The 26483-nt window shown below is 42.1% G+C and overlaps 2 protein-coding genes across 3 annotated transcripts; one reads left to right on the forward strand and one right to left on the reverse strand.

Annotated features, from left to right (window-relative positions):
• Positions 1 to 200: 200 nt before the first annotated feature.
• On the reverse strand, positions 201 to 10619 carry PRL1 (pleiotropic regulatory locus 1). Of its 2 annotated transcripts, none has more exons than XM_078579669.1 (18): positions 10422 to 10619; positions 10290 to 10314; positions 10075 to 10195; positions 8474 to 8552; positions 8305 to 8364; positions 8116 to 8200; positions 3152 to 3244; positions 2689 to 2752; positions 2473 to 2558; positions 2300 to 2401; positions 2100 to 2183; positions 1808 to 1868; positions 1660 to 1726; positions 1379 to 1456; positions 1186 to 1250; positions 1008 to 1085; positions 505 to 686; positions 201 to 406 (listed from the first exon to the last, which is right to left on the reverse strand). In XM_078579669.1, the coding sequence occupies exons 1-17, from the start codon at positions 10553 to 10555 to the stop codon at positions 514 to 516; spliced, it is 1455 nt and encodes a 484-aa protein (XP_078435795.1). In that variant the 5' UTR covers positions 10556 to 10619; the 3' UTR covers positions 201 to 406; positions 505 to 513. The 2 variants fall into 2 exon arrangements, with proteins under 2 accessions (XP_078435795.1, XP_078435794.1); XM_078579668.1 differs by having other exon boundaries at positions 201 to 409; positions 10422 to 10618.
• Positions 10620 to 18867: 8248 nt separating this feature from the next.
• On the forward strand, positions 18868 to 19869 carry LOC144707106 (putative transcriptional regulator tpeD). Its single transcript, XM_078580227.1, has one exon. It carries the CDS (start codon positions 18868 to 18870, stop codon positions 19867 to 19869), a length of 1002 nt encoding a protein of 333 aa, XP_078436353.1.
• The last annotated feature ends 6614 nt before the right edge of the window (positions 19870 to 26483 follow it).

Raw genomic sequence — 26483 nt, forward strand, 5'->3', positions numbered from 1 at the left:
ATAGTTGTAAATAGTGCGCCTAGATCCAACCAGTGTAAAGGTGGATCCCAGAACTACATTTAGAAATTAATTCTCTTACATAATGAATGATTCTCCATTTTCCCTTTGGCTCTTGCATTCACTGTGTATGGCTTAGCCATGACTATGTAAACTTCTACTTCAAGAAATATCTCAACTAATTCTTACTTATGTTAAAGAAATTCAACCGAACTGTCTTTTTGAAAGAATATAACCCAATTTATACGTCTCGAAGAGCACATAGAATGTGAACAATAGTCCCAAAAACAACGAGATGAGAACAGCAACTTATACCAGGGTTGGCATAACTTGGCAGAGAAGGACCTAGCTGCCAAATCTGATTGGGTTTAGATGCCCTGATTCATGATCGTTCATCAGCTATTCAACGCTGCTGTTCAGTATTTAAGTAGCATCAGCAAGCCAACCCAGCTCATTCCCTAGCTCAATGTGGAAAAAAAAATTAAAAAGGGCTGAGGATGAGCATACTTCTTTAGTCTAGTATCGCCTGAGATCTTTGGGTGGCTTGAAGTTGATCGGATGGGTCTCTGGTGTAGCCGTTGGATCTTCCTTCCACATCTTGATAGTCTTGTCCGCTTCACATGTGATCAGCCTAGTCCCAGTCATATCGTATGTGACAGCGTATATCCCAGCCTCACTATCCAAAGACCCTGATACACAAGAAAAGAGATAATCACACTCTCAATGTCTCTCTCTTGTACTCTCTGCATTATCAACGAGTAATATGGAGAGGAATTAAGGCTCATGAACGGATGACAAGCGGAACGGGATGGAATCCAGTCTGTCATCAGTCATCCATCCTGATCTCAGAACTGAAACAGAACAAAACTCCCGTTCTGTTCCATTGAATTAGTGTACTATTTAATTCCATCATCTGTTCTATCCAAACCCTTGGATGGAACACAAGGAAACAACAGGCCGTGTCATGGATGACTGAACAGAAGCCCATTTAGCCTAAAAAAAAAATATACCTGGTTGGACTATGGTCTGTGCCTGCTGGAAATTATGGCCGCTCTTCCAGTCCCAGAACCACATACTCCCGTTGTCGCCTAATAATGAGAAGAGGACAACCGTTGTCATTCATTTTGTATATGGTTTTATATATTTAAATTCGCTCTGTTTTATTTAAACAAGGACAAGTATCAAGACCTGCGGTCACTAGAACTCCATCCTCGTTGACTGCCATGGCGTTGACTATAGTCTTCTGCTGAGACCTGAATACATCAAGATTAGTCGATAGATGAAATAAATTGTGAGAAGCAGGGTTTTAAAAAAGGGAAATCGCTTTCTAAACAGGACATGGGAAATAAAGAATGATCAGCACAAAGTTCACAGGGCATACAGCATATTGTGAAGAAATTCGCCTTTGGGAAGCCTAAACTTCTTAACATTGTCCGCAGACGAAGACGCAAAGGCTTGCCTGGAGAAGAACAATACAGGTAAGAATTTTTATACAGATAATAGTCCCAATCAAAGACTTTGTGGAGAGAGAAATATGCAACGATTTTCAGGGACCTTTGAAGAAGAACAATAGCATGCAGAAAATAGTTCATTAAAACACATTGTGTCAGGAGAAATATTAAAAAAGATTTCTGATGTCTTTTGGGCTTAGTTTTTATTTACTCGTGTGGATGCTGCGCCATTGCACGCACAGATTTTTTGTGGTGGGTAAGGGTGGTCATCGTTTTCCCTGTAATTAAGAGTTAAAGAAATTGTATTTTAGACCAAGGACGAAAAAATTGAAAATTACTAAATTCAGTCGAAGAATCACCAGCAGTAAGATCCCAAAACTTAATTGTCGAGTCATGTGATCCTGTTACCACTTGCGGGTCCTAAAAAAGGCCAAAAAATGACACAATTAATGAACTGAAAATGGACACAATACTTAATTTAATCTCAATAAAAAAAGAAATTATATTTTGAGCCCGAAAGAACCAGAAATTCATTGTGATTTAAATAAGGCCTCCCAAGGAAAACTATCGCTAAAAAGCCTTCAAAAGTGTACAAATAGTTGAGAAATCGCAGAAGGGTTTTGAATGTTGTGGCTTTGGCACAGTGCATACCAAAGGACGTGTAAAAACTGAACAAACGGTGTTGTCGTGGCCTGTTAATGCAAAAATCATCGCCTTTGTACGAATATCCCAGACCTGGAAAACAAATTAACCACATATTAAAGGATCAAATTTGCAGTTCTTCGTTATTTTAAAAAATTCATAATCTTTTAATTTAGATTAAGATGCAATTGAAAAGGCAAAAATCATACCCGGCACACTGAATCTCGCCCACCAGTAAAAAGAAGATCAAGAGTAGGGTGAAGTGCTAAGCAATATACCCCACTAAGATGTCCATGATAAGATCGAATGGCCTGTTTAACGAAATAACATAATTAATACATTTTTTTTTGAAGAAAACTAGCAAATGATTCGGTTACATAACCTTATTTTGCTCCAGATCCCAACATTTAACAAGTTTGTCATCACCGGCAGAGAACAGATAAGTATGCCTTGTGCTCACAGCAAGGCCTTCCAGAATGGAATTAAAACTTTATAAGATCATTCATTGGCGTGAAGTAATAAGGTAAAGAAGTCCGAAATGAGAAGCTTACGTAAAACATAGCAAGAAGAGAGTCTGCAAAGTATAAAAGAAACGAACCGCGTATTTGCTCAATGTGTCCAGTCAGCGTGAGCTTCAATTGAGCAGTCGCTAGATCCCAAATCTTCATGAAACAGAAACAATTTTCTCAGTTATAAACTTACATTCAGTTTATTGATGCATAACCCTTAAAAAGGAGTAAGAATGGTGAAAAACTCCTAAAAAGTTATGACCCATAAAAGTTAAGAAAAGAATAACAGAGTAACTAAAATAGACAAGAGAAAAGGCAGCCAACGGCTCAACAAATTGAACATGCACTAATATTGCAGTTATAGAAATTAGGTGTGAACTGCAAAGCAGTATCAAATAATTGAGACTGGCTGCGTATGGAATTTTTCCCAGTATCAAACAACAATTTTTTCCAAATATCAAATAACACTCAATAACTGGAGAGCGTATCACAAAAATATGGTCACCACTTCATTTATATTACAGTAAACCAAACATAGACTGAGACAAAAACCTTTATAGTGCGATCAGCAGACCCGGTGCAAAACCACGTATTGCTCGGATCAACAGCCACGGACCGCACCCATCCTAAATGCCCACTGATAACCTGAAAAACTAGAAACATCATCAGCATAATTAACAAAATATCATAATCATCCTATCAACACGATCAAGATATGGCATTCCTGGGATATCTCAGGTACGTGAAAGAAAAGAAATAGAGCGAGAAAGAGAGTGAATAATAAATCATGGGCTGAATCATGAAAGAGGTAAAATAAATTATAACGATAATGATAACCTCATTTGAGTACATCAATGCACTAAAATGAAAGGCCATGCTGACTCATATGGAAACAAAAGATCCCTAAAAGTGTGGTTGTTTAGTTGGTTGCTCAGACAGACCGGTGATGCGAGTCCACAGGAAGAGATGGCTACAAGAAGTCTTGACAGAGTGTGCAATGTGCACAGGGGCTGAAGAAGACTGATCCCATCGCTTCTTTGACTGCTCCCCTGCCCAGACAGTATGGGCTTGCGAGCCAACCACAGGGTGGAAGTCTCATCAGCAACGACCTTCTAGGACTCCTGTGGTGGTGGTTGGGAGGGGTGAGGGGGGGGGGATGTCGCATCAGCAACGACCTTCTGGGACTCCTGTGATGGCTTTTGTGGTGTTAATAGGAATGTGCTGCATCGTTATGAGGTTGTTTTCAAGGGACAGGAGACGTCAATGAACAACATTGTACTCCGTGAGTCTAGCCTCTGTTCTGTTTAGAGGTACATGAACGGAGGGTTTGGGACATTCAGATCATGTGTGTATGTATAGATTTTATATATTCATCATATCAGAAGGATAACTGATGTCGGCTGATCTTACTCGTAAAATAAATAAAAAAACAATGCACATGTGCGACAGATGTTTTTCCAAGTTCCCAACAGGAGAGCAAGGCTTTGACATATAATTATCATGCATTAACAGGAAAAACACTCGCTTAAATAAAAGTTACATCATTTATCCCCATTATGCGCACTTGAAAAGTGGGTCCATTGAAGAAGTTAAAGTAAACCATAAAATTCCAGGGAGATTGTAATGGGTCTGGTCTGTTCACTTATCATCCAAACCAGTTATGTTTTCAAAAAAAAAATCATCCAAACCAGTTACAACTGAGTTATGGACCCCTGTGTTCAACACCATCCAATGAAAAGGATGCGTTAAAAAGAGAGCATACTCACACGGTAACGAAAATAATAAAGATTTGTTAGAGTCCTGATGAGATAACCATTCTTGAAATTTTATGGTTATAAATACCCCCTTGTAAGGTCATTAGAGGGACTTTTCATGAATGATTACCCAGTGGTTTCTCGGCACGAGTAGCTGTATCCAGTTTTCGTGAGGGCAAGAACTCCCAATTCGGAGGTTCTTGAGAGTTTGTTCTCCTATCGCTCTCTCTTCTTCTCTCTTACCTCTTCCATCTCTCTTATTCTCCTCTCTATCCCTTGTCCCGTTTCTTGATTTTGTTAGATCTCCATGGGGATCGTAACAGTGGTATCAGAGCTGAAGTTCTTGCGATCTGTGGCGACAGAGTTGGATTCATATGCCAGCATCCAGCGAAGTCTGCAAACTGTACAGCAATTGCTGTTGGAATTGATGCAAATCAATGGCCAGCCTCAACCGATCAAGGAGGAAAATAAGATTACAGCAATCACTGTCGTTTCTGCCATGTCAGCAGTTCCAGCCACCACTGACCCAAGATTCGCCATCGGAAACACGTCATCTGCAGAAGCTGCATCAGGCGACGCTCCAAGATTTGCTGCCACCAACACGTCATCAGCAGAAGACACATCAGGCGAAGCTCCAACAGCCACTCCAAGATCTCCTGCCACAGGCACATCCTCTACAGAAGCTGCATTAGGCGACATTCCAACAGCCGCTCCAAGATTCACCGCCGCCAACGCATCATCTGCAGGAGTCCCATCAGGCAACACCAAAACAGCAGTCGTCAACGCATCATCTGCAGGAGTCGCGTCAGGCATCACCAAAACAGCCATCGCCGCTCCAAGATTTGCCGCCGCCAACTCATCATCTGCAGGAGTCATATCCGGCAACATCAAAACAGCCGTCGCCGCTCCAAGATTCACCGCCGTCAACGCATCATCTGCAGGAGCCGCATCAGGCAACACCAAAACAGCCGTCGTCGCTCCAAGATTTGCCGCCGCCAACGCATCATCTGCAGGAGTCATATCAGGCAACACCAAAACAGCCGTCGCCACTCCAAGAACTGGTGGTACCAACGTTTTCTTTGCCGCTGCCACAACTTCCATAGATGCAGACGCTGCATCAGAGGTCAATCCCAGATCTACCACTGCAGAAGCTACATCCGTGGCTGCTTCAACCACCTTAGCAGTTGTGCCCACCAATGTCACCATGCCTGCTACAAAGGCAATTGTAATTGCCTTGGCAAAAAGCTCCAGCAACTCAGCAAAAATACACAATGGCTGGACCTGCAACCCTAATCCAAAGTCCACCGTGGGCGCCATCGCTAACACCTCCTAAAATGCCACTGGAGACTTCTCCTTCTCCGCCTTCAATGAGATGCAACCACGGCTGCTAACTCTGCTCAACCTTGTACTGCAGAGGCCAAGGCCCAGCCCATTCCCCCATCCACTCTCATTGATGCCATCACAGAGCCGTTGCCCTCACCTGCCCTCCGTGGAAATCAAGTTGCCAAGGCGCCACCACCATCATAACAACCGGCTGCTATTACCGTCATTGCCACCAACACACTTCTAACAATGACTATCTGTCACAAATTAGGCTTCAGGAAACCCATCTGACGGAATAGGCCGCAAAACTGGCCCATGTGCTAAACTTCAGGCCAAAGCAAAGAAAGACCCTCACTTGCCACTCAAAGCTGGGGCCACCTCTTAAGGTTCAACAGTGGAATACCATCCATGACCCAGGGCCACAACCAACCCAACATTTTTCTATCATGATCCAGATGAGATGCTACTGCAGTCAGCTGCCTCTGCACCGCACATCACTCCATCTACAGCTGAAGTCACCATCGCACAGCCCTCTTCTTCCACTATTGCCACCAGTGCTACCTGATGTCATCTACCTTGGCCAATGCCAAATTCATGTCCGACTTGGTCTGCCAAGTCTTTCATCTTTGTTGTGGCCGCCACCATGATACACGATGGCACTACCACTGCACTACCAGGAGGCACTGTCCCTGTGGGAGTCATATCTCTCTATTGCTAGTTGCCACCCAATTGCCATGGTTGCCATCTTCATGCCGCCAGCCAAAGCCAGCAAAGCTTTCTACATCAATACAATGGCTGCAGCTGTCTCCATTGAATGCACCTCCACCAAAAACAACACCATTACCACCTCTGTTTTCAAGGCAGCCATCAACGCAATCTAGGATCCAGCTTGACCCATTCCTACGTTAACTGGCAATCACATAATATATCCAGGGGATCCTTTTAAACAGCTTGAGGACAAGCTGTCGTCGATGCGGGAAGTATTGTTAGAGTCCTGATGAGATAACCGATTCTTGAAATTGTAGGGTTATAAATACCCCCTTGTAAGGTCGTTAGAGGGACTTTTCATGAATGATTAACCTGTGGTTTCTTCGCACGAGTAGTTGTATCCAGCTTTCGTGAGGGCAAGAACTCCCAATTCGGAGGTTCTTGAGAGTTTGTTCTCCTATCGCTCTCTCTTCTTCTCTCTTACCTCTTCCATCTCTCTTATTCTCCTCTCTATCCCTCGTCCTGTTTCTTGATTTTGTTAGATCTCCATGGGGATCGTAACAGGATTTCATTCACGCACTCAGGTAAAAAATATGGATGGAATAATCAGGAAAAAATCAGATTCTATTTAGGCATGACGGATAGAAGCTGTGTCCTCATCTGTTAGTTGTTACCCGTCGCAATTTATAGCGATTGATCACTGGACAAACTTAGTAATACATATATGACTAAGTAAAGACACCAGTGCGGGACAAATGCACCTGTCAGGAGTCGTTGTTCCTCTCCATCACTCAAGTGGGAGATTCTTTTACATGTAACCAGAGCTACGGCATATGATATGATATAAAAGCACGGTTATGGAATCATTCCAATATTTTTTGCATTTTAATCCCAACAATTTCTTTTTATAAATTACAACTCACTAAAAATTGATCGCTGATGAACCAAAAAATAAAGAGAGCTGCTGAGAGGGAAACATCTCAACAGTTCATCCAAGTCTCAGGAAGTTAGTCGAAATTTTAAGGGTTCTGAAGCAAGTAATTAAGTACCCGTCACCAAGAAGCATGAGGCGAGGAACTTGTTAGAAAACACATCCCCAAGTGCACAAAAGCCAGAATGGGTTCCGCTAAACTGTAATGCCTTATTTTTAGTTATATTACAGGTACATGTACTTGTACTGCGTATGTGTCACTCAAAAAGTTTATCCATGGCTTGCAGGCAAACTTCTTGAGCTTGATTTGTGAGATTGTCAAAATCCAAGAAATAATTTAAGAAATGGTGTCCGTAGCATTTAAAATAATGTTAGGGGTTTTCTCCCGATATATAATATAATAATCACCAGATAAATAAGGAGAAACATTCGCTCAGACTAATACCTCTCCAGGTATTTGATGTTAGAAAACAAAATATGTCAAAACACTCCCTGGGAATTTTAAGAAATATTAATAATTTTTCTCCTTTTTTCTCCATTATAAGAGTGATATGGCCAAGAATAAAAACTCTGGACGGAAGAAAATCTCAGCCTAGTCGTATTGGCATAATACCCATAATAGCCTAGTCCATGGAAAATAAATGCTGCTCCTATGATGTTTATTATAACTTATGTCCATAACATGATATGTAATAATTGCAAACATACTCGGTGTAGTGACATGGACAAAGTTTTTTCACAGAAAAATGCATTTTTTTTGTGAGAAAAAACTCAGATAGGAAAAGACGCAATAGGCATACCCTGTAATTCTTCCACGGTGCATGCCATTCTGGCCTAGGCCATCTGCTTGGGACTCTTTCCACCAATGCAGAGGTAGACTGTGGTCTGAAATGTTTTGTTCAAGAGTTAGATGCGATTAAGAATCATGAGATTCAAATTAAAATGATAGCTAAGTTGTCGAGGTGAATAAGAATTGGATTTTAGAGGACCTTTCCCCAGATCCTGGAATGACAGAAGTACCAGTGGATCTCACCATAATCCCCGTATCCCTGTAAAACGGTAGATTGTAATCACCAGTCCGTAATGCATAAACTGTCAGTAAACTAAATTGGAAATGATTTAGCAACCACAGAATTGAGATAAAAGTATCATGCATACATTCCTTTCGGCAGTACAGGAGCGAGAATCAAAGAGTTTTGAGCTCCTCCTTTCTGATTTTCCGCAGAAGTTTGACTCCCTACGAAAATAAATTTATCAACATATGTTTCCTATAAATGAAAATAACTAAATGTATCCCCCTTTCTTAATGATGGAATCATTAAGAAAATAAACGTATCAGCACATGCTTCCCATAATGAAAATAATTGAATGTGATAAAGAAAATGGGTCCGATAAGCCTGTGTTTTCACAGAATTTTATACTGATATGGTCTTTTAAAGTATGTACCAAAGGTGAATTAAGAAGAGAACGCAAGAACCATTCACAAGTGCAGAAAAAGGGGCACACGACACCAAAATGTTATAAATAGAGAGGGAGCAGGAGAAAAAAGCAGAGAAGACTTTTCAAGTAAGTCATTACCCCACTTGGCCGCTGCAGCTGAGGGCTGGACAGCATGCGACACATGAGACCAGAAGGGAAAAGAATACCTGATTCTTCTCACTTCTTATCACTATGTCACTTTGCTACTTTATTCCAGTTCTTGTTCAAAGTCCTTTCAGATCAGATTGCCGCAGAAAGATTACACATGCCACATTTTGTGAACAGCTCCAAGAATGAATTGTGATATAGCACCGCGCTGAATAAGTAACTTACAGTAAGAGAGGAAATGGGGGCCCCATACCATGTATCCATTCCTTAGAAATCAAATCATGCTTGTTTGATGCTCTGAATAACTCTTTTGCATTACTTTGAATCTCATTTCTTGGATATTGCTCAAGATTAACATAGAAAAAATTTCCACTTGATACCAGATTTTTTTTTGAATGAAACCCCTTGACACCAGTTGGTATCATATACTTCATAAATTGCCGAAGTGGAGAAACTCATTATCTGACACATGAATGGGTCTCACTACTCTAAGAATGTCTGATTTTTTGCAGACTAGTCAGATGAAAAAAATGCAATTTAGCATGAAACAAATATATTTACTATCCCTTAAATATGGACCACCCATTTGATCCATGTTTTTAAGTTTAAGCACTAAATATGCGTCTGAATTACTATGCATAGAAACAATGGACAATATTCTTTTACTTCATAAGATTTAATTCGAGAAAAGAGCAATAGATAGAACACGTCCCACACGTGGAACACACTTGTCTGCCAAGTACATCGGGATGCATCTGGAAAAAGTGTTCAATTGGTAATGGATATTAAAGAATATTGGGAGAGAAAGTTACTCCAGGTAGAATATATTCACGAACCCATTCGTAGTTATTTTGGGACCAGCAAGCCGAGCTAATGGCATTCGTGAGATTAAGATGTAATCTAGCGAAAGATGAAAATAACTTCAAATCAAAGAGAACGTCTGCAAGAACAAGACAGTGAAGAACTCAACATGAGATCCTTAATTGTACCAGATTGAAGAATCAACAGCAGAAACAGGACTACCTGTGACATGACAAACATGAAAATATGCCAACAAAAAGCATATGTACAAAAACAAATCAAGATAACCAAGCAAGGACTGCAAAGATGCTCCATTTGGTGCAGAAAAACGAAGAAAGAATAACCAGATAGACTGAAGAATCCCCAATTACCAGCAGGAACCAACGCGGACGAGGTAGAAGGATGATTTCCCTGACCAGGAGTCGCATTACTTCCTCGATCCTGTCTCTGATCTCCAGTCAAATTCTTCACGGCCCCATATTCGGCGTTCAACTTCAACGAAAACTCCTCTAACGATCAGTTTGCAAAAGAAACAGAACAACAAGCAAGAAAACGTGACTATAATCAAAATCAAACAGCGTCTAACCTTGTAGCTGATTCGAACGCGTTGACTTCAAAAGGAAACATTATAAAAGGGGTTAGATTCCGGGAAAAAAAAAGGGGAAAAATAAAAGGATAGAATGGAGAAAGATTAGGGTTTGTTCGTCGGGGGGCGTACCTCTCGGGGTCGGGAAGGGGGTGTTGGCCATGGGTGGGGGAGAAGAGGTCGAGGGCGCGCTTCAGGGACTTGAAGCTCAGCTTCTTCAGCGACTGCGGCTCGACGGGCTCCATTGCAGAGGCTGGCCCTGGCATTCCCGCTCGTCTCTCTCTTGTACCTCCCGCAAACTCGAAGCCACTCTACCAAGTACTCTTCCCTTCTTCTTTCTTCTTCTTTCTGGCGGTAAGCAGGGAGTTCACGGGACGGGACGGGACGGGACGGGACGGGACGGGACGGGCAGCTCAGACTGCGAACAGCTATAGTTCCGGATGGTCCCGGACGTGGATGATGGACGGGACGGGACGATTTTCGTCCCATCTGATGTCCGGATTCAGTGCAGTGACGGAGGACGGGACGAATTTTTCGTTCGACGGTACGAAAACCGTCCCGTCCCTATTTTTTAAAAAAATCCGCTTTCTATTTTTAATATATTATCCGTTTTCTTATAGATTTTTCTTAGTTTTTTAGGGAAAGGGACATATGTACAATTATTTCTGAGCGGCGTTAATTTGCACAATTATTTAGGGAGAGAGAATGCAAAGGGACATATGTACAATTATTTCTGAGCTCTCCCCAAGTTTTTTAGGGAGAGAGAACGCAAAGGGAAAGATGTACAATTATTTCTGAGCGATGTCAGTTTGCACGCGTGTAAAAGTACAAGGACTTTGATGAAAATTGTCGTAGCGAGGCCACATGGCTACATCTCAACTGTTTGATGCGAATCCAGCGGTATTTCGTTCAGATTCGTTTGTCCATCATCCGAGACCTCCAATCTGAAGGTTTTTTCATCCTACGGTGCGAAAATCGTCCCGTCCGGTTGTCCTCGGGACAATTTTTTGTCCCAAATTTCGTCCAAACCCTTGACAGACACATCCCTGCACTGTAGGAATAGCATGTCTTAGATGGGTGGTGATGGGACGGATGACGGTTGATGACGGACAGAACATGAAAGCATAGTTCTTTACGCCACAAGGTTTTGAGAAAGTCTATCACAGTTGCATCTAGGGTTTGACGGTCACGGTCCGGTTTGGGTGTTTAGAAAAGACCTAAACCTTACCTAAACTCGGTCTAGTTCTAGTCCATTCTTATTCCTGCTCCGTTCTTATTCAGTCCCAGTCTGGTCAGGTTGACTAGTCAATGTCAAACTCAAAGTAGAAAATTTATGTTCATAGTAATGTTGAATATACTCTACATCAAGTTGGTGCCTACAGATGGTCAAATATATGGCGTCTGCGCTGAACTGAATAGAAGCCTCTCCATTCAGTTGGATTTGAGATTTTTAGAATTTATAAATAATATACTTCTGGTTGCGGTCTGGTTTGACCCTTAGACCTAAACCTGTTTGACAAACCAGTCCACCCTCAATGGAGGACCTACGGTCCCGGTTGGTCCGCTCAAACCGGTCGTCGGTCCTAAATTTCCAACCCTAGTTGCATCACATCTAACAGGCCCTCACTTCTTCTCTTCATCCTGACACATGGAACACAATGTTGCTGCCTAATCTCTCTCACTCTCTCATCTCTTTCTCTCTCTCATCATTCAAAAATCTGTCACCAATGTTATGCACAATGGCTGTCTCATCATATCATCCATATAAATTCATCACCATCACGTCATATGTCACCAGTGTTTCATCAGATCATCTATCATGCATCCATCATGCATCTATGATAAATGACGTAACGGATGATGTTCGCTCTTCCCTACTGTTAGAACGCATTGCTTTGGATAGTGAAAGTACGCTCATAAGTTATAACCATTAATAAGAGAAGCTTCATGTCTGGGACTTAAGGTTGTTGAATGTGGAAAATATATTCCTCCCCTTCTAGTGACACTCAAATTTCCAACAACTGCTTGATGCGATGTGCACATTTCAAAGAACCCAAGACTGTTGACTCCTCTAGTGTATATTGGATAAGGAGTTTACTATAAGTTGAGAACCCAATCAATAGTAGGTGATGTAATGGTCTTCAACTTTAAAAGAACATTGCAACATCACAAAATATTGATGCTCATTTGTAAAAAAGATTCAAAAGATCCCAATTGTTAGCAATAGTAGAAAATTTTAATCTTTTTTTTTTGTATTGATATAGCAACTCGTCACCTTGGATGATTCCTTCATGAAAAATGTGCCTATAGATCCATGCATTTTCTAAAATCTAAACATACAAATATAAAAATTATCATGTGAATAACTAGATTATTTGAATATTTCTGAATTCCATATAAATATCAACTTCTGCTTATCTTCGGCATTTTTAACTAACCTTGCTTGAGTTATATGGCTATCAGTTTTATTAATGATAACTATTTTCAAGTCATATTTGTGCAAAATTTTACAGGAGGATGGAACATTATTTGTGATTCTTAGAGCTATTTCTTTCAGTTATTAAGCCAAAGTGCGGCAATTTTTTTTTTGAACTTCAAAGGAGCAATTAGAGGGGTTGGGTTGATGCCGGATGTCGTCTAGGTCGTCGTCCGGTCGTTACCGAGTCGGTGCTCGAATACCTAGATAATGGGGTCGGACGTCGTCAACGACGTTGTCTGATGGATAAACCCTATCAGGTATGTAACTACGATGAAATGATGTGCCTACGTGGTCATGCCTGCAGGCCTCGACTCGATGGAGAGTGACGAACTCCGTGCTCCCAAGGGGTCGTCGGGTGACGGCTACGGTGGCCTCTCAAACCTCCTTGGAGGGATGACGGCTTCTATGACGCCGAACAGAATCAATCTGTAGGGGCTCGCACGCAACGAATGGGCTCAACCCATACCGGTAAGACGCTCACTTAACGTAGTTTTCTCTGAATTTCTCTCTCACCTATCTAGCCCGAGCGCGGTGTAGACAATCTACTATATACTACAAAAGGTAATATAATGAGGGGGCAGGAGGACGACGTACCTCGTCGGCGATCAGCTCGTGGTGCAGAATCCTCGTCAATGGCAACAACTGGTGCGGGATACGGGTGGAGAGGAGCCGGAGAGGGTTGGCGATTCGACTGGCGATAGGGCACAGGAGCGGGTAGGAGGAGTAGACCAGAGGTGAGGAGAAGAGAGGCCTATGGCAAGGTAGCTCAAGCAACTAGCCAAACCTGGAGAGTGCAATCCTGGAAGGCTGGCGTGGATAGGACTCCAGATGTGCGTGCAAGCTGTAGTGGAAGGGCGACGTTGCGCTTCGATGCGTTGGGTTCGGCACGCGGCCAAAGAGGTGGCGAGCGACTGGGAGTCCATGAGCACGACGAGGCACGGCTGCAAACACACAGCGACAAATGGCGGGAGGGCTACGTGGGGACGAAGACACAATCCCGCGGCAACAGGCCGACGAGCTCGATACCCCGATAGTGAGCACGAAGAAGTCTCCCCTGACACTAACGGCGTCGATGGTCTGCGTCAACCGGTTGGGAGGGGGGGGGATGGATCTCCCAGTGGTCACATGGGTATTTTCCCACGTTGGACACGGACGCACGGTGGAATCTGCCGCCGAGCGTGGTTGTGGGGGAAGCGACTTGGAAGGCTCTGGCAGCGCAAATCAACCCTTGAAGCCTCAGGTAGTTTCCCTTGGCGTCCCTCTTACCACTTCTTCTCCCTCCCCTCTTCTCTCCTTTCGTCCTCTTACGGTGAGACCTGGTTCTAGAAGAAACAAACAACTGCCACAAAGAACAACCAGATCTGAGAACGTGTGGTGCCCATCATTGCCTTATATAGGGCCATGATGGGCCCTTACAAGATGGACCGTTGAACCACTAAGAAGGGTCCAACTTGGAGAGTCCTTTAACACAAGGACTCTCTTTAGAACAACATTAAGGAAAGAACGATTCAAAGGACACATAGAAAGCGATGATAAAGAAGAAAATGATGAAGGTGATGGCAGAGATGAAACGATAAGACGATGACGAAGATGAAAACATCGAAAGAAAGATGAAATCAAAACAGGGGAAAGATATGGACGAGTTTTTCACCCGGGGTTGCTGGAACCCGGGTGCCTTCGTTTGCGCCTTGGTGTGCTAGTCAGAGGGACGCGAGCCGTCTGGAGTTGATGATGACGATGATGAAGGCTTCGAAGACACAGTGGCGATCTCGGGCGGGCGACCTCCATCGTGGGTCCACGTCTTAGATCACTCCATAATTCCTTATTAAAGAGGAGCATGAAGTTTGAAGGATGGAAAAGTTCATATTCAACAAGTGAAAAAAGAGGAAGGACTGACAATGCCCTAAGGAATTTTTTATGTCTCGATAAAAGGTAAAACCTTAGAATGGCTTTTTGGATAATGACCTATTTATAAATATTCTCTTTTACTCTTCCTTTACCTCATTCTGAACGTATTCTAGAAAGGGATAGTCAATGGGACATTGTTTTCTTATATATACAAATGTTTGATCTTTAAAGCATACACTAAGACAAGTGAAGGAAGATGCATTAGGGTTTTAGGAGATGAGAATCAAAACCTCACAAACTTAGACCTAAATTTTATCCTTCATCTTATCCATTTCCTCCACTTTTACTTCATCTTACACAACTTTGTCTCTCTATCTTCTCATTTTTTACCAATTTCTCTCTCAATAATTCACACATTAACTTCCTACACCTCACATTCTATCTCTAGTTTTTACAACTATATTTTCATTAAAAAATTGATCATCAGCCTCTCCCAAAGTCTGAATTTTCTGTCACTCCACAAATGGGGACTAGGGAACGACACGTCCGGGACGTGACGCCCCGGACGTGACGGGACGGTGACGAACCGTGATGGATGGTGACGTGACGAAATGGTCGTCACGTCACACGTCCGAGGATTTCCAAAAAATCCGTCACCGAACCGTCACCGTCACGTGGACCCTCGTCACAGTCTCGTCACCGTCACGGTGACGGGGTATTTATTCATTTTTTGTAATGTATTTTTCATCTCACGAGTCCGCCGAATCGCCGATCTCCCCTTACGATCGCTGCCTTTCTCTCTCAACTCTTCCTCTTCTCTGAACTCTCAACTCTTCCTCTTCTCTCAACTCTTCCTCTTCTCTGAACTCTGAAGTCCCTGCAAGCATTCCCAAGCGCAAGCTGCCGAGAAGGGGCATACATTGCTGCCCTCGACTGCTGCCTCTCCGATTTGCAGTCTTTACCAATGTAAGCAAATTTCCGGCCTCTCAAATGGGATATTATGTTTTAAATTATTGCGTAGTCTGATCATTTTTCCTCTTCATTAAAAAAAACTAGTTCGTTGTTGGCAATGTCTTGAAAATTTTACTTCAAGTTGATGGAAAGGTTTGATTTTTACTGTGGACTCGACTCTTTGCTCCGTACGTTAATCTGATTATTTTAGTGGGTGAATTCGATCCGTATTTCTTTGGAAAGTCCTTAACTGAAGTTCCGTATTTCTCAAATAGGATCCCATGTTTTAAAGTATGGCATATTCTAATCATTTTTCCTCTTCATTCTCTCCGACTAGTTCGTTGTTCGCAATGTCTTGAAACTTTTACTTCAAGTTGATCAAAATGTTTGACTTTTACTGTGGACTCGATTCATTGCTCCATACATCTATCTGATTATATTGTTGGACAAACTCGATCCGTATTCGTCTGGAAAATCCTAATGACTAGATGTTTTTCTTAGCGATTAATTTTTTTTAATATCATTTTTATTTACTAATTTACTATAAAATAAATGAATCAGTGCCCTGATTTAAATGCGACTTTAATGTAATAAAAAATAAAAAATACCTTTACTGACATACATCTAAGAAAAACTTCTTACCGTAATCTTTCTCAAGTATCCGTAGTTTTCAATGGGTCCTGTTTTTCTGAATAAATTGTTGAATGGGTATTATGTTCAAGTAAAGCTAATTTCTCATCCTGTTTTCTCATCTTCCTCTCCAACTTGTTCATTGTTGATAATGTTCTCAAAATTTTACTTCATGTTGATTTTAAAGTTTGATTTTTACCATCGGCTCGATTCTTTGCACAACGCATTATTATGAATATACTTTTTTCTAGATAAATCAAATCGTATTGTTGGATGAAATCCATCCGTTTCCTCTGAAAAATTCTTTTCTGAGGTATCTTGCCATAATCTTTCTCAAGTATCCGTATCGTTGATCTAGGGTCCCATTATTATGTAAACCTTATTTCTCATCGCGTTTCCTCTTCCTCTTCGTCCCTCACCCTCTCATGACCCCCTCTTGGTTTCTCGACCCCTCTCTCACTCTGACCTCTCTCCCACTCTCTTCTCCCCTTCCCTCTATTCTCTCTTGCTCCCTCACCCTCTCATGACCCCCTCTTGGTTTCTCTACCCCTCTCTCACTCTGACCTCTCTCCCACTCTCTTCTCTCCTTCCCTCTATTCTCTCTTGCTCCCTCACCCTCTCATGACCATGCCAAGCATGAAGCATCATAATATCTCTATTGATTTGGTCGGCACCTTTCCTACAATAAACACTATCTGATGAGACTATAATTCTGATTTCTGATAATAATCTGATAAGATACATTTACTGTTTAATATAAGGTTTTGATGAGTGGTCCATCTGATTAGGATTTAACCCTGACCATATTTGGATCTCTCGTCGGTTTTTTAAACCCATCACATTCCAACTCTGATATGATTTAGAATCTCATCCATTTTATTCCTTAGGCTGCACTGGGATCTGATCCTAATCAATCCGGTCATTGTGTGACTCTGGTCAAATTTGCAACCCAGACGAGAATCTAACACGGATCACACATCCAAAGCTTATCAGGTTCTGATTTTGATCTGTTTGTATAATAATCATTATCTGATAAAAGAGCTGATTTTGATTTGAATTGTCTCTCAAATGAGGTTCGAATTTGTATGGCATATTGGCGCAATCACTTGAATGTTGCATCATCACTGTTGACATGTGAGATGTCCATCAGACATAAATCATGTAATGATGGATTCATGTTTTTAGAAGCAATGACCTTCAAGGCATTGTATCGCTGCTCGTAATGCTAGTCTGCCAAAGGAATCAATCATGAGATCCTGTTTGATGATGCCACCGTTTATTGCATTGTGTCTCTTAGAATCAACAGCTTTGAAATGTTGCTTTGTCCTTGTCATTTTATCAAAATTTTATTCTTGAGTGGGTTCTTCTCAGAATGCATTTTTGGATGAAATAGACTACAATTTTCCTTGTCATGAAGTTGTTAATTGAAATAAACATTTTTTAAAAAAGTGGATATTTTCTTGCAGTTAGTTTCCATCCTCAAACAAGAATTGCTTGCAACATTTTTCGCCCATTTCCCTAGGACATAGTCGGCAATGGGCACTCAAATTGGCGATGCGTGCGTTGACGTAGCCATAGAGCCCTCGGAGGAGGACGTACAGGAGACAACCCTACCGGTGGTAGGGCCATCACGTCCTAAACGTAAAGGGAAGGCCGAAATCTTGTGTTACTTCACCGAGATCGGCGCAGGCGTGTGGGCGTGCCTACTATGCCGCGACCAAAGAGTAGATCCATTGCGCAATCGGCTCAAGCGGCGAAAAGATGGTTCTATGAACATCTTTTGGAGGCATATGGAGTGCACCCATAGCAAATTGTACAACGAGATGAAGGGCATCAATCCAGACCAGCGTACAATAACCGAGGCATATGGACAAGGAGGTACCGTCAGGAAGATGCTGGAGAAAACCAAGGAGATCATAGCGCAGTTTTTCTGTCTCACGGACTCCCCGTGGGCTATAGTGGACAACGTGGGGTTCAAGATTATGTGGAAGTACGCCGCTGAGACGACAGTTGACCTGCCAGGGTCAAAGGCAATCAAAGATGTGACGCATAAGCTATATGTGAACGTGAAGGCAAAGCTCGTGTCTGCATTAGCAAATGTCCCTAGTGTGTCCCTAACGGTTGACGCATGGACCGCCGAGAATTCCTATGGTCTTCTCGGCATCACAGTTCATTGGGTGAACGATCGGTGGGAACTATGCGAGCGTGTACTTGCTATCCGTGAGCTAGTCGGCAAACACAGCGGCGAGAATATGAGCGCAATAGTCCTCCAAGCATTGGACGACTTCGGCTTGAAGACGAAGGTCGAGAGCTTATAAACTGGCTTCAGTTTTGGCTCGTACAACCATATTGGAAACTAACAATTTTGCCATGCAGGTTAGTGCAATCACTACCGACAATGCATCAAGCAACGAGAGGATGGTAAGGATGCTCGCAAAGGAACTGAAGCCGATAAACAACCGGTTCACTGAGGACTGACATGTCCTGTGTGCTGTCCATGTGTTGAACATCATCGTCCAGGCCGCACTGCAGTCATTACGTGTATCGGTGACCATAAATCCTCCGAAGACTGCCGACATCAGCACATGGGATGCAACGTATGAACCAGATTATGACGCCGATACAGACGACTTGGACGCCATGCGGGAGGCAGCCGCAAGTCATGCGGAAATGGTCAGCCATGATGGTGGCCTCGTCCTAGGGGATGCGATTGCCCGTGTTCGGCAAGTGGTGACGAGTATCCGAGCATCGACACAACGACGGCAACAGTATGTGAAGACCTGCAACGATATGGGGAAGAATCCCAACCAACTACCGTTAGATTGCCTTACGCGGTGGAATAGTACACATGACATGTTGCATGCTGCATTGGAGAAGAGAGAAGTTGTTTATTTGATGGCGTTACAGATCATGTCAGTGACTGACAAGGACATTAGAATCTCAAGGGAGGAGTGGGACATGTTAGCAGACTTTCGTGACATTTTAGGGCCCTCTTATCGAACGACAAAGTATGTGAGTGGCTCAAAGACAGTTAGAGTCGTGGAAGTGATCCGCATCATGAAGGTGTTGTTGCGCCATGTCGACATGATCCTGTCCAAGTTTGATATGGCCACGATTTTTTCATCGGGAAGGAGGATGACCGCTGGGCAGATTGCATCCATACGCAGAGCTTGTGAGAGCATGAAGTTGAAGATGCTAAAGTATGAGATGATGATTTCCACGAACCGTGCGACGACGACAGCTGCGATTCTGGACCCTTTCAACAAGGGAGCGTTGCTTGAATCCAGCGACCTTCAGGAATCACTTGCATTTGTCCGCCAACTTATGCCTCAACACAGTCAGCACGAACCTATGTACAACGACCTCGAGGATGAAGATTGGCTCACCGAACTTATTGATGGCACACCACCAGCGAGAGGGAAGGAACGACGAGTGCCTGCGCTAGCCGAGGAATTGGAGGCGTATCTGCAATCAACGGAGAGAAAGGACAACGAGACAGCTTTGGGGTGGTGGGCCTGTATTGGTGCACGATCCTACCCACGACTTGCTACGCTAGCGCAAGAGTTCCTCTCAGTCTGCGCGACCAGTGCGCCAGCGGAACGTTTATTCTCCGCCGAACGTGCAGTTGTCACGTTCAAGCGAGCATGTCTCGTAGTTACAGTGAAGTGCTGAAAGCATCGAGCTCCTAGTTACAGTGAAGTGCTGGTTACGTGCCGAGAACAGTCTGCTGTGCAATGGAGATGGAGGGGAAGATTCCCCTGACGATGACGCCTAGTGTGAGTCTTTGGACTTATTTTCTTCCGGCAATGGTCAATTTTTTCCAACGTAACCATGGCCAGTTTTTCTGCAGGATTGGCGGTCTTGGTGGTCATTTTTTGCAGCAGTGGCAATTCTCCAACAACGATCATTTCAAAATTTACCACGTAAGTTACTTCTAGCCGATTACTTATGGACGATCTTAGAGACCTTTATGTAGTCCAAAGAATAAAGATCTAAGAAACCTTTTTTTAGATGAAGTTTTTTTTGAAACGATAGTGACCAAGGCAAAATACGTTGTTTCATGAAATAAATCGATTATGATATTTTAAACCAAGGCAGAATACTGGATCATTTTTAAGCCTGAAGACGTGAAACCTTTTTATTAGATGATCTTAGAAATAAACTGCTTCGCTAGATAAATTGATTATAATCTTAGAATTTTCTTTATTAGATGAAGATTTTATTTTTCAATCGATTCTGACCACGGCAGAATACACTGCTTCATGAAATAATTTGATTAAGATATTACAGTGAAGTATCTATCTCATTCATTATTTCTTGAATTAATTTTCCTCTTTAACCAAAGCAGAATACCAGATCAATTTTTAAGCTTGAAGACGTGATTTTCATTGATATGATTTATTTTTTTCTTAATATCTTATATTTGATGTGAACAGGCCTCTGGTTAGCGTAATCGAGTGCCTCTCCAGGACGGGTGCGCATGTTTGGCTCGTTTCTGTACGAAATGGCATTATGTCTCTTGCCCTTGTACTGGTCAAGAGAAGGATAGGAGGAGAAAGAGGGTAAAGAAATGGAAAAATTTGTGTGAATTATCAGACGACAATGGTCATAGTTTTTCTATCTCTGTCAAAATATTTTTGTGCATAACTTTTGATGTCACAAAATTTTATGTTGAAACATCAAACGTTTGTTGCTTCATACTTGAATCTGAATCTTTCTACCTTTTGTAACCGATACCAACTACAAGCCAATATGCCGATAGTTCACTAGGATTGAAAGTATCTCTTAGTTCATTCCTCTACTTATTTTTAACCCATATAGATGTAGAACAAATAAATACCCGATGTATACATATTGCACAAGGGAATAACGCAGTCTGACCAAATTTTTGGAGGGGAGGATAAATCCGAGATGGTTAGTCAACTTTATAAGGCAGAACAATATTTAGTTAAGTTTTTTTCTGATCCTCGATCAAAATGTACCAGATGGTTGCTCTAGTTTTGTTTATAACTCTTCTTTCTGTCTTCTCCACGTAGTTACTAAAAATCAAGGAAAAATATATTTCCCTCTCTTAAACGTGTTCCCCATTTTGGTCCCCTCGATGCTTTCTAATTCAAATATTTTCAATGAATTATAGAGATTTATTTAAATTCATTTAGTTTATTTATATAGTGATGAAACCATTCTTCCACAAAAAAATCATTCAAAAGTTTAGATTTTCGAAATCTTTCGAAAATTGACATTTAGTGTATTTCTTAATTCTTACTTAATATCAAAACTATTTCTATTCCTAAATATTTAACTTTGAACTGAATTTATCAAATTTAATATTCTACCAATCCCATAGTTATTTATCAAATTCATTCTCTCAAACCAGATTTAGAATATTAATTATTTCTGTCTCAATTTGTGCTATTTTACTTATTCCTTTCAAATTTCCATTCTGAAAAAGTTTTATTTTCAAAGTCCCATTGCATTCAAACACATATTCAAATAAAATAAGTGTATCCTCTATTTTATTATTAAATTGTACAATAAAATCCATCACAGATGTCACCGTGACGGAATCATCGTCACATCACCGTCCTGGGTACCCGTCACCATCACCGTCACCGTCACCGTCACCGTCACCGTCACGAGCCCTGAGATCCGTCACCGTCACCATCACGTCACCGTCACGGGTCGTCACGGTGACAAGTGACGTGACGGATGACGACTGACGATCCCTAATTGGGGACTGCACAATTGCTTGGTCTCCATGACTTGGCCAAAAAATCAGATTTTTTTCAAAATCTGGGATAACCTCGGGTGATCCACGAATAGCAAAGACCCCGACTACTACTGACTGAGCAGCCGTAGATTCATCCGCTAACTATCAATGCCACCAACTACTACCGCTGCACACATAATGGGTAATTTCTGCATTTTTCAAACATTTATAAATTAAATGAAAATTAGAAATATTCCTTAAAATAATATTAACTATTATTTTCATTTTACCTTGAAATAAATTCCAAAAAATTTTCTTATTTTCTAGTCATTTTCACATTTAAATAAATCATATAAACATTCCAAAGATGTATTTATTCATCTTTAAATTGAAAATAAATTCTAGAAATATCCCTAAACTCATATGTATACATATGTTTATTCTTGCCATTGTTCTCTTAAAATAATTCCTAAATATCAAGAAAATATTTCAAGTTGACAAAATAAGCAAAAACAGGAAATTTTATGTAATTTTTAAAAACCATTTTCTTCTCTGTCTTCTCAAATTTTGATAAAATAATATCAGATTATAAAAATGCTCAAAAATGTTTAAAACTGTGTCTTTAAGATATAAACTCATTTCTTTCAATTCCAAGCTTAGGAAAATTTTGACATTAATTGTCTTGTTTGTGGAAAAAACCCATAATCAACTATTTTTATATAAATATATTTTCTTTACTATAAATGAAAACAAAAACATTAAACACAAAAATTTGGACTGATGCCCCAGTCACGAGAATGGATGGAATTAGACTAAATTCATGAATATTTTGAAATGAAAATTGAATTTTATTTTACTAAAGATTTTAGATTTTTATATTCAATTTAGCATAAAATATATATAAAATATATTGGCACTTCTGTTTGGCGGCATGTGGTGGTGATAAGTCCATTGGAGGGACAAAATATATCATTTTATGATTCACTGGACTTTAAAACATCACGGTAATTACTAAATATCAGGTATAATATATTGGGAAAAATTCTAGATCTGAAATTTCTAGATTAAAGGAGGGAAGAATATATGCAGAAATTGAGAATGAACTATGTGAGATGAATAGAATTGAGGTATTGACATGATCAACAAAATCCTGATGTTATTTTATAATGTGATCAAAACTATCTTAGTGATATTCCTACTTGAATTATTTTTTAAGAGCCTGTATATTTGATGACATAAAATATGTAGCAATAAATATGTGCTTTTAAAGTTTACTAGTGGGGCCCGCTCGCAATGCTCGCTTTAGATAATTTTTCATGCCTTTGTGAGGGATGCATGTGAATTTCATGCCTTTGTGCGGGGCGCGGGAGGCTGGGGGAGGAGGGCGGGGCGGCGTCAGGGAGGGGGATCTCTCACTCGTCTCTCTCAATCTCTCTCTTCTCCCCCTCTCTCTTGTTAGCCAATCAGAGTGAGAGAGAGGGTACACCAAATTCACACATCGCATCGCACAGAATATTCACACACCGCACACCGCACACAGGTTTGTGTTGTGTGGTTATGTGCGACTGTGTGATTTTTTTTCAAAGTGCCCCACCCTGCAGCCCTTCGCCCCCTCTCTCCAGCCCTCCTCCTCCCGCAGCCCCACTCCCTCCACCCCCTACCCTCCTCCCCTGGCCGCCCGCGCTCCCCTCCCCTAGGCCGCCCATCCCTGCATCCCCCCCCATCCCCCGCTGCCCACGCCTCCTTTCCCTGGCCGCTCGCGGCTCCCTCGCCACTGCCTGTGCCCCTCTTCCCCGGCCACAGGCAGTGGCGAGATCCCCCTCCCTCCCTGCCGTCCCGCCCCCCTCCCCCAGCCGATCAAGGCCCCCTTCCCCCTCTCCATTTGCACCCCCTCCCCCGACCGCCCGCTTCCTCCCCGCCGCCACCCCCTTCCCGCCGCCCGCACCCCACCCCCCTCGCCCCTCCCCACCGCCGCTCGAGCCGCCCCAGGGAAACAGGGAGGGGAGGTGGTGGCAGCAGGGAGGGAGCACAGGCAGCTAGAGGAGGAGGGCGGGGTAGCGTCGGGAAGGGGACGCGGGTGGCGGGGGGAGGGGGGGGGGTGTGTGCAGCGGCCGGGGAGGAGGGAGAGGCGATGGCAGGGAGGGGGCGCGGTTGGGCGAGGGGTGGCGGCCGCGGGGAGGGGGCACGGCGCTCCCATAGCCCCACCGCACCCCGCCCACCGCCCTCTCTCGCTGACGACCCAACCCCCCCCCCCCCACCATTTCCATGGGGTGGCTCTACCGGCTTGAGCGGCTCGACCTCCACCCGGATCGAGCGGCAGCGGGGCGGGGCGGAGGCAGGGAGGGGGCGTGGGAGGCTGGGGGAGGAGGGCGGGGCAGTGGCAAGGAGGCGGCGCGGGAGGCTGGGAGAGGAGGGTGGGGCAATGGCGAGGAGAGGGCTCTCTCACTCCATTGTCAGCCAATCAAAGGCAAGAAGCGCACATGTATTCCTATTATAGTAGTATAGATACACTATTTATATCAAGAATATGCACAAAAATTATCACTCATTAATGTTTAAAATGAAATTAACACTCAGTTTTGTAATTGGTCCTAAGTAATGGGGTTGAACGATTTATGAACTAACCCCACTTGATTCCCTTGAATCAAGTGGTTTATTTTAGAGCTTCATTTGAAATAGGAATTAGGTAGTTGGAATATTAATGGTGGAGAAGAGAGGGACATAAATCGCAATGAAGCCCACTATAGGACAAGCTATCTGAATCCCAAATGGAGCTTAAGCTTAGTCAAAAGAGAGGCCTATTTTAAAGGAGAATTCAAGTGGGCGGTTGTTGTTTCTTTCATATAAAGGAGGGCACTAAATTGCCAAATCCTGGCCACACATTCTTGGTTTCTCACATTGAGAATCTAGGATCCTTATTTATGCCCCTTTTCTCCCATCTTGTAACTATCCTGGAATTTCTATCCCAAACTCTGTTTTGGCAGCCTTGAGTGCAGCAGTATTTCTTGGATCCAATCTTTTTGAACATCAAGTTGACTAAAGAAGAGAATTTGATCGTCAAGTTTGGAGGAAAATGAAGAAGAATGCATCATTGGCCCGAAAGGGAATGACACCAGAGGTTCGTGCATTTTCAGAGGTTCCTGCCATCCACAATATTTTTTTCTAGATTGGTTATTAAGGGCGTGCCAGCCAAGACACAGGGCTTTCAAATGCTGTAGATGGTGCTAAAAAATCTATCCTACTGCTCAAGTTATTACATTTTTACAGAACATAAAAAACAAAGATCCACCACATTTTTTTGGCGCCAACAAGTCAAGTCTGGGTTGCTCTTGTGGCAAACTCTGGCTCCCTCTGCCAAAACAAATAGGGTAAGCTATTTCTTCATATTAAAAGATTGCAATAAAGTTTATCTTTGAACTTATTCTAAACATTATATAGGTTATCCTTCATTGCATTTGCTAAAAAAACTACGAAAGCTATTGCTTCTCTTAGAGTTAGTTTTTGTTTTTATCTAAAAACTATAAATAAATAATCACATGGAAAAATATTATAATTAATTTCTGGTTCTCAATGGTTTCACCCTTACTCAACTCTATACCTAGTGAGGAAACATTATAAATTTGTTGTTTAATTGAAGAATTAATGATGCCATATACTCCCTTTCTGGGTTATCAATATTTCACCAAGGCTAGTCATCTTACAAGACTTGAATAAGAACTTAAAAATAAATAAAATCACTATAAATAAATTTCTACATACAAATAATGTCCCCTATAAATATACAACCTCAGATCTGTTGGGTTCTATGTCGTGGTTCGGCCATGGAAAACATGTTCCATGGATGTGGAAGCGTGTTGTTCAATTCACAATCGATCTTTAAAATAAAATATTGAGTGTACCTTTTTGGGGAACTTATTCCACCCTTGAGATACTCACTTTGAGATCATTCCAAAGTCGTTCACGCGTTCGGCCTCTAGAAGTATCCACGAGATCACTCGGCGCTTGGATCTCCACCTCTTCCTCTTCAACTCTTCTTGGAGACTCTCTCCTTGGTTGATGTAGAGAATGAAGAAAGGGAGGGGCTCTCAAATCAGGCTTTCATGGGTGCTTAAAATGAGACCCCTTTCCCTCTTTATATTTTACTTAAGGTTTTTATCATAAACCCTATGAAGTAAAATATATCGACCAATGCCCTTATGACCTTGTGTGTGTGACCCTCTAGGCCCATGTATCGTTCTATTTAATAAGTTTAATGGCCCAATAACATTTATTGACCATCCTTATTAATTAACGATATCAATATATAGATTAATTAAATAAGGATCAAGTTAACCCAATTGATAGATTGAGTTTCCAGCCCGTGGGGTGCCAAGCTACACATCGTGCTCTAGAAGATATCGAGTAGTCTCGAACTCTCCATGGAACCTTTACCATCATCGGTTACTATATATGTATAATCCATCATCCGAGCAAGACTCTCATATGACTTAGGGTATGGTTTATCGTCAAACCCTAATCCTTCATTCAATTAGTATTGATGCATAAAAGGGTTCATTGGAGAATGCCTTCTCTAATA

Source organism: Wolffia australiana, chromosome 8 (genome assembly GCF_029677425.1).
Source record: "Wolffia australiana isolate 7733 chromosome 8, ASM2967742v1".
In the NCBI taxonomy this organism is placed as follows: domain Eukaryota; kingdom Viridiplantae; phylum Streptophyta; class Magnoliopsida; order Alismatales; family Araceae; genus Wolffia; species Wolffia australiana.

Coding starts and splice junctions, on each gene's coding strand:
- PRL1 (XM_078579669.1), bottom strand. CDS start 10,555: ATGCCAGGGCCAGCCTCTGCAATGGAGCCCGTCGAGCCGCAGTCGCTG. Junction 2,402..2,472: donor GGGATCTGGAGCAAAATAAG/GTTATGTAACCG, acceptor TTCGTTAAACAG/GCCATTCGATCTTATCATGG. Junction 687..1,007: donor ACAGACCATAGTCCAACCAG/GTATATTTTTTT, acceptor CTTGTGTATCAG/GGTCTTTGGATAGTGAGGCT.
- LOC144707106 (XM_078580227.1), top strand. CDS start 18,868: ATGGTCAGCCATGATGGTGGCCTCGTCCTAGGGGATGCGATTGCCCGT.